Source organism: Medicago truncatula, chromosome 3, assembly GCF_003473485.1.
Source record: "Medicago truncatula cultivar Jemalong A17 chromosome 3, MtrunA17r5.0-ANR, whole genome shotgun sequence".
In the NCBI taxonomy this organism is placed as follows: Eukaryota; Viridiplantae; Streptophyta; class Magnoliopsida; order Fabales; family Fabaceae; genus Medicago; species Medicago truncatula.
Window position 1 is genome coordinate 45833272 of NC_053044.1, and position 9100 is coordinate 45842371.

The following is a 9100-nucleotide window of genomic DNA, read 5'->3' on the forward strand; positions in this document are numbered from 1 at the left end:
CCACTACCAAAATATGTTCAATATTTATTTTAAAATTTATATTAGTATGTCTTGTTTATAATAATTTTTTAAAAATTTTGCGTTGTATAATATATTTTAAAATTCTGAAGTGATGAGTTGACCTTTTATAATATATTTTATCAATCTTTTTTAAAACTTGTCTCTTAAACTATTTATACCTCGTCTATTACTGCCTCACTTCAAATCTATACACATCACTCTTTTTCTACGACTCTCTTTGATATGTTGTACGTATCAAACGATCAATGTTTTACCGTTATTTTTATGTAACAATGAAATATATTTACCTTATGTTTTTATGAATATAATATATTTTTTTAATATTCATTAATTAATGTAACAACACGTCTTTATATCTTGTAAAAAAACACGTCGTTATGTATATATATATATATATATATATATATATATATATATATTTAAAATAACATTTATTAAATTATATTTTTAGAGGTTAAATAAACTACTACTATTTTTTATTATTTGATAAAGAAATTATTATTATTTATATATTTTTTAAAGAATTTATTTATTTTTATTTTTATTATGTTACACTAATTTTGCAATAAAAAAAGTCTATACCCCTTTACCCCTTTCTATCTCGTACAAACCTAGAGTATTTTTTTATAATTTTATTTTTATTTTACTTTTTGTCATTTAACTTTATTCCACACACACCATATTTATTTGGGTTAAATATGTTTTTGGTCCTTATAAATATGTCAATTTTTCATTTTAGTTCCTCTAAAAATTTTCTTCAACTTTTAGTCCCTATAAAATTTTCAATCACTACTTTTGGTCCCTATTTTTAATTTAATTTTTGTATTTTTTAATAAAATAGTACAGAAATGTGTCAAATATTCTAAAAACAATTCCTAAAAAAAATTAGATTTTTTTAGCAAAACACAAATTAAATATGAATTTTTAACCATAAACAATATAAAAATTCATATTAAATTCATGTTTTGTTAAAAAATTATTAATTTGTTTTGGAGTCATTCTTATAATATTTTGAATTTTTCTGGAAAATTTTATTAAATAATATAAATTATACATATGAGTTTACTTTAAAAGAGAGATCAAAAGTGAAGATTGAAAACTTTATAGGGACTAAAAATTAAAGGAAAATTTTAGAGGGATTAAAACAAAAAGTTGACATATTTATAGGGATCAAAAACATATTTAATCCTATTTATTTCAAAGTTAATTCTCTCTCTCTTCACCAAAGAAATCTGGAAAACTCTCTCATTCTCGAACAAACCCTAGCCGCCGCCTCCTCCTCACTCCTTCAGTGTGTCTCCGGCGGTCGTTACATTGCTCCACCATCTTCATCCTCTCCTTTTCATCTGTAATTATACTCTATCAAATTTATTTCAAGTCAAAGATGATTTTAAATTTCCCTACGACCATCTTTTCGGCTAGATCTTGACATCCACGTACAAGCTTTTGAAAATCTATCACCATAAAAAGAGTCCCCTCCATCTTCTCTACAAAACCCATTTAGAAATAACAGTAACGGACAACCTTCGCCGGAGCTTGCAACCACCGCGCCGGGAAAGAGCTTACGTGTTTTCATCCCAATCTTGTATGTTGTCCAGATCTGGGTTAGAATTTTTACACAAACACTTAAACCTGGGCTGTTGTCTTCATCAAGGTCAAGTTCTTTACATATTTTGTTTCCATTACATGCAACAACAACAATACAAATATGAAATTGGATGTGATTTTGTTTTATTTCTAGAGATGTAATTTTTTTTTTTTGTAGATGAACCTTTTTTAGTTCCGATGCTACTGATAAAAAAGTCTGTTTTTTGAATGAATCTTTGATAGAACGGATTTTTTTTTTTTTTTACAGATGAATAAAAATTTTATTTGCAAATCAAAATAAGTTTTTTTTTTTTTTTTTCACTTTCTGTTATTACTTGTTATGATTTAACCTGTTATTACTTGTAATATGACTCAAATAATATTCATTTCTTTCTAAAAAAAATTCACTTTATGCTATTACAGTATTACTTTACTTGTTGTGGTTTAACTAAAAACATAATTTTTTTTTATTTACAAAGCCCAAATTGTTATGCATCAAAAAATAAAAAAACTAAACTGATACTTATGTTTTTATGAATATAAAAAATAAATAAATTTTAATATTCATTAATTAATGTAACAACACGTTTTTATATCTTGTAAAAAAACACGTCGTTATATATATATATATATATATATATATATATATATATATATATATATATATATATTTAAAAAAATAAAACCAAACTGATACTAAACCATATTCTCAATTCTCTCACTCTCAGAATCAGCTGCTAATCCCTCTATCTCTTCTTATTTGCTTTTTTGTATAACTAATGAATATATTTTGTATAACTAATCGGATTTATTTAGTTGGCATCAAATGGAAATGACTTTATGAAGAGCAAATGAACTAAACTATTAGTTATTTGTAGTTACATGACATCATCTTAGTTAATTGTGGTAATTTGGTTGAATAAAGTAAGTTAAAGACAGATTTTACCCTTACTTTGGTGATTTGTCAATTAACCAGGCTGGGGCATTAATAGGATTTCCACAACATCTTCTCTTCTTATATTAATTAAGAGAGATTATTGGAATTTCGCTTCTTATTATAATTTTTGTTTTTTTTCTTATCTAACAATCAGTTCAAACAGTGTGTTGAAAAACAATGGCAAGTGCACCTGCTCAAATCCCTACAAGCTTTGGACATGAATTGAGGGCTTGTCTTCGTTGCCGCCTTGTCAAAACCTACGATCAGGTCTTACTGTCCTTCCTTTTCTCTCACTAGTCTTAGTATATGTTTGGTTCTCCTCTCAGGGTGCCCAATTTATTCTAGAGGTCTATAATTGATTCTGACATTTTTGGTTGCGGTCAAGTAGAATCAATTCTACTTGAAGCTATAATTTGTAGCGTTTGATCATAGAATTGATTTTTATACAAATTTTTTGTTCAATTACTTTTACCTTCAACTCGCTTTTAACAATCAATTTTACAGAATCAATACACTCAAATTCAATTTTAGTCACCGCATAGCCAAACATACACTGATTTTGTTTTACATAAATAAAAATAATCCCTGTTTTCTGATTTGCAGTTTAGGGAGTCAGGATGTGAGAACTGCCCATTTTTACAGATGGAAGAAGATCAAGAGCGTGCTGTTGAATGCACCACCCCCAATTTTAATGGGTATGTCCGTGTCATATCTATTTACATCAAAACCCTAATCACCTTTGAAGCTTCTGAATGTCATGTTTTCTTCTTCATTTTGATTTTCAGGATCATTTCTGTAATGGATCCAACTCGAAGCTGGGCCGCCCGTTGGTTGCGCATTGGTATGTCCATTTATCTATTGTAATGCTTATTATAATATGTCTTGCCCATTGCCTTTTAGTTCTCTTTCCCTTTACAGTATTATGATGATAGCATTACTTTGCAATATACAACTAGTCATACACCCGTGCAAATGGATGGGTGATACTCTACGATTACTAACATAGTAACAATAAAAAACTGAACAATTATTTAAAATTACATGAATAAGTCTAAACAAATTCATGAGATAACATCAAATAGCGATATAAATTTAAGTTTCTCACAGTTAATACCAAATTAGAATTCATTATTTTACATTATAGAAAAATTGCAACAACAATAGGTAAAGAAAACGATATTGTAAAACACAATATGGTCTTTAGTTTTTTGATACTACTATATGGTCTTTAGTTAGTATAGTAGTTTTTGCAAGACATTTACAAAACATATTGGATGTGGTTAATCTCGACAATACATATTGATATTAAGAATAGCATGATCAAACTTTTTATGTAGAGATCAGAATACACACTTTTTCTAGGTTTAACTTAGTACATAGAGATCAACATACACACCTTTTCTAGATCGATGCAGACATAACCTTCATTACAAAAAGCTAAAGCAAATGTTGTGCTACCAATTCCATGTTTTCCATTCATAGTAGTTATTTAACAAAATTAATTTTATATTTTTTTAAATCAATTGTTTGGGTTGCTTACGAGATACCACAAACCTCATAAATTAACACCACAAGAGTAGAGAACATACTATTAACCTAAACATTAAATAATACTTAATTTTTGTCAATAACAATTACAAATTTCATTATTAAATTTCGTATTCTTCCTCCTTCCAGGCCCTTACTCGATCTTTTAGCCAAAATGTAGAAACTACAAAACATTACCATAACTCCAACACATGTAATCCATAACTTTGATTGTGGTTGAGTTGCAATTTGATATCCATAGTAGATGCACTACTTTAGAAGCAGATACGAATGGGAGACAGCATTATGTGGAATGCCGTTGTACGAATTGGCAATCACAAAGTCATTATTCAAAAACATTCTACATATCGTTGTCTCTCATTCACGTCTACTATGGATACCAAATTGCAACTCAACCACAACCAAATTTATGGATTACATGTGTTGAGTTGTGGTAATGCCTTGCAGTTTCAACCTTTTGGTTAAAGGGTTCAAGTAAGGTCCTAGAAAGAGGAATGCAAGATTTAATTATGAAATTTATTTGTAACTAACAAAAATTAAGTTACGTGGAATGTTTAAGTGAGTAGAATGTTCTTTAACTCCTTTTAAACACCATGAGTGTAAACAACATACTATTCACCTAAACATTGAATAATACTTATATATGGTAATAAGTTTCATAATTAAATTTTGCACTCTTCCTCCTTCTTGGACCTTACTTGACCATTTAACTAAAAGGTAGAAACTACAAAACATTAACTTTGATTGTGGTTGAGTTGCAATTTGATATCCTTATAAGAAGCATATATGAGAAACAACATTATGTCGAATGCCGTTGAACGAATTGGTAATCACAAAGTGATTATTCAAAAGCATTCCACTTACTGCTGTCTCGCATTCACATCTTCTTGTTATGGTGCATATACTATGAGTATCAAATTGCAACTCAACCACAACCAAATCAATGTATTACATGTGTTGAGTTATGGTAATGCTTTGCAGTTTCAACCTTTTGGTTAAAGGGTTCAAGTAAGGTCCTAGAAAGAGGAATACAAAATTTAATTATGAAATTTATTCTAGCTGACGAAGATTAAAGTACTGTTTAATGTTTAGGTGAATAGTACGTTATATACTCTCGTGGTGTTAATTTATGAGATTTCTGATACTCATAAGCAATTCATTCAAGATCGTATTCAAAGCTTGGTCACGCTAGTTATACTTTTTAATTTTCTTTTAAAGTCTGGTCTGCCACCCACTACACTAGACACACGTGGTGGCTTTGTCACTATAAGGCTCTGATCTGTCACCCTCTGAAGTTTCGTCGCCGAAGAAGTTCCCACTCGCCATAACAATCCGTCAGACTTTTCGGCACGTATTGGCCACTTGCCGTCGTAAATCGTTTTGATCAAGAAGCTGTCGGTTCAGGTCATCTCGTGGGCGCCTCTTCAACCTGTTTTCGAGGTCGTTTGTCTGATGCAGAGTCTTTATCAATTCTATCCAGCAAACCCTTGCTCTTCACTCATTGTCTGAAGCTACCGTCTCTGTTTTTCTATTCGTGCACCCTTGCAGTCTTAAGATCCTCTGGTTTTTAAGTCCAGTAATTTTCCATATTATTCTCATCGTTCTTGATGGCAGAAATCTCTAGTACTTATTATGGTATTAGAGCTATCCTAGATCATTAGTATATAGACTGACACCCCTCACCTTACAAGCCAGTTTTGTAAGCTCTGCCCAAATTCTAACATGAAATCACATTCAAAGATTTTGCCAATAATGTCTAATAAGGAAGGAGTATATAAACATTTAGTGGTTGTATCTGACAAACTCCTTAAACATGTCTATACATTCAAAGGAAAAAAAAAGCATAAACAATATAAAAGCATATCATTTGAAAGCTTCATGCTTGGCTGTTTACATTTTCCCTCCATTTCCTGTTGTAAGACATTTTCAAAAACACCCTGTGAGTGCACATTTTGAGTATCAAATTAAATCCAAATCAAATGAACTTACATACAATCTCACAATTAGCACTAAAATGAGAAGAAAAAGACTAAAGAGTTAGTCATTCGCCGTCAATCTCACAATTTCATCATTTCAGGAAAGTTGAGATGAGAATGTGGAGACAGCGATTTGTTCATATGTTAAGACAAGGATAGAGTACATGCCATCTAAGCCCGGCTACAATAAAGCTCACACAATGTCTACAGCTGCAGAAAATCACAAAGTCACAATTGAAATCTATATAGAAATAAAGAGTCACAGTCAAAATCATAAACCTTAGTTGCTGTTAAGATTTTCCATTTACAGTCAAGAACCCCATTTTCTTAGTCTGTTTTGAAGAAGAGGCTACGTTTTAGATGTAGGTTATACAATGTTTTGATTATGGAAGATGGGCACTGAGCAGAGGAGTGAGAGATGGGCGGAGAGCAAAGAGATGGATAGAAGAGGAATGTGATATAAATTGTACCAGTTAAATTTGAATTTTGAAAAAAAAAAACGAGCAAGTGAGAAGCTTTTCCTTTTTTGTTATAAAGAATGGTGCCAGAGAAAGAGATTGGGGTTGATTCAAAACATGTAAATTAGTACCTCTGAATTAAAAACTGGTGATGTAATTTAGTGAGTGGCACCTGGAGAGAATTTTCATTTGTGTGAGCTAAATGTGTATATTATTATAGAGATAGAGAAATTGTTGTGGTGTTTTTTTCATTTGAAGTTTATCTTCTTTGTTTATTTTTTTCTTTCAACTGTGAAGTGCCGTTTAATTTTTCTTTTTTAGAATCTCTATCTAGATTGAAGTTTGAAATCTTGCACACAACTGAGATGTGGAAATTAAAGTTTTTCTTATATGTTGCAGGAAAATTTGTTCCTGGTGTTTACACTCTTGCTGTCTCAGAGGCTCTTCCAGACGATATGCAGGTTTGTATTTTTCTATTTGTGTAATATAGATTCAGCATACATTACTATTATTTTTGATAAGGGACTTTGTTTTTGTTATTACATAGTTGTCTCTTTTCAAGTATAAGATTGTGCACCTCTTTTTTTATGCCACTCTCTCAAAAACCATAATTTAACTTTAAGTATTTTTTTTTGGGGATTTCCCCCTAGGCTGTGCTTTTATCCATTAATTTACCTGGTCGGATATAAAATAGTTGGCAGTTTATTCTTTGTCTTTTGCAAAGGTGTTAAAAATTTAGGGAAGCTCTAAACACACAGGATGTGTTATGTGAAACACCGTTGCCTTCTGAGTTGAGATTTTCATTAAATGCTCAAGTGGTTATAATGTTTGGCCATGGCAACTAAGATTAGGTTATTTTTGCAATCAGTTGTTTGTTCTATTATGAAGTATGAAGAAGTCAGTGTTGCTCAACTTGTATAACAAAATAAAAGTTTTGCTCACATTTGTGCAAAGCTGCCTGATACACAAAAAACATTTTTTTTTGCCTTTCTCTTGTATCAGCCTATCGAACAGTTTACACTGAATTACTGTTGTATGTTGAACTTTGTTTATTTATTTATTTATTTATTTTCTTATATGCCCATTTTCAGGCTATTTGTGAGGATAAGCATGTGCCATATACACTTCCCAAACGTTCGTGAAACAAGTAAATATAGGCCTTGTGACATCTCTAACATGGTTGGAATCGAGTATGTATTGATGTGGACTTTAGTGCTAGTTATGTTTGAATGCATTATTGAAATGCGTTGTTAAAATTATCTAAACAGAAGTTAGTTAGTGTGTACGTGAGAAGAGCTCATGAAACTAAATGTAATATAGGCTTCCTTTTGACTGATATGTTGTTGGCCAAAGTAATTTATCAAACTACTATCATGCAAGCGAATTACCAATTTGCGTTCTTTTGGTCATGCTGGAAATTTTCACTTTGGTTTATACTCCATCCGTCCCTATATGTAAGCACCCTTTGCCTCTAATAAAAGGGTTTTTAGATATAGGGACGGAGGGAGTACATGATAGCACCGACAAGTTTTTTTATTTTTATTTTACATCAATTACGATACTAGCAGTGAGTTTGAACTCATAATCATAATATTTCTTATGTATTAATGTATCCGTTCCTATATGTAAGCATCCTTTGCCTCTAATAAAAGGGTTATTAGATATAGGGACAGAGGGAGTACATGATAGCACCGGCAAGTTTTTTTATTTTTATTTTACATCAATTACGAGAGTTTGAACTCATAATCATAATATTTCTTATGTATTAATGTCAATGGTGCAAGTGGTGTCACCGTTCTCGTCCCAGTTTCTTGTTCGAAATTTTTAATCAATAATTTGTTTCTATCATATTGAAATGGTTTGAGAAAATAAAACAGAACAATAGGTGTGAAACATGGCATCATATCAATTGAAAAAATGTTGTCACATACATGACAAAAAAAAGTAATTATGATGTGTACAAATCTATTTTACAAGGGATTATTAGCATTAACACGAAGTTCGGGTCTATGTAATCCATTTGTATACTGAGAGATCGCCTCCCTTAGGGCCGGTTTGGATTTAGCTTATTTTGTGTTTATGAAAAATGATTTATGTAAATAATTAAGTTTTTATTTTAATTTATAAGCTCTTACTAACGAAAATTTTATCTTCATAAACTGTTTTTTTTTCTTCACAAAATACCTTAACAAACTTGTAAATAATATATAAAAGCTTATTTTTGTATAAGCTGTTTTGTATAAGCTCAAAATAAGCTTATCCAAACAGGCTCCTCGCTGCTTAACTAAAGCATTTTATATATATGCTAGTCAACTACTCATTTGAGCTTTTTTCCACTTGCATCGAGCATCTTTTTTATGGTATATCCATAAATTGATGCTGTCACAAAAATATGTATGAGTCTGAACTGATTAACCTGATGAAACTTCAAGCAAGATGTACCAATTGTGCTCATTTGAGTACTCAATTTATTTCAATTTGAATCTGAATTAAATCAAGAATTCTGCTCATTACCTAAACAACATCGCTCATTTCCAAAGTAAATGTCCAAAATGCCCTTACGCATGTTAACA

The 9100-nt window shown here is 30.7% G+C and overlaps 1 protein-coding gene across 4 annotated transcripts; it reads left to right on the forward strand.

Moving 5' to 3' along the window:
- The first annotated feature begins 1215 nt into the window (after positions 1 to 1215).
- Positions 1216 to 7961, forward strand: LOC11430820 (transcription elongation factor SPT4 homolog 2). 4 transcript variants are annotated; one of them, XM_024779809.2, is made up of 6 exons: positions 1216 to 1675; positions 2700 to 2812; positions 3149 to 3240; positions 3331 to 3386; positions 6927 to 6988; positions 7619 to 7961. In XM_024779809.2, exons 2-6 carry the CDS (start codon positions 2723 to 2725, stop codon positions 7667 to 7669), a joined length of 351 nt encoding a protein of 116 aa, XP_024635577.1. In that variant the 5' UTR covers positions 1216 to 1675; positions 2700 to 2722; the 3' UTR covers positions 7670 to 7961. The 4 variants fall into 4 exon arrangements, with proteins under 4 accessions (XP_024635577.1, XP_003602382.1, XP_039687621.1 ...); XM_003602334.4 differs by having other exon boundaries at positions 2709 to 2812; XM_039831687.1 differs by having other exon boundaries at positions 1216 to 1606.
- The last annotated feature ends 1139 nt before the right edge of the window (positions 7962 to 9100 follow it).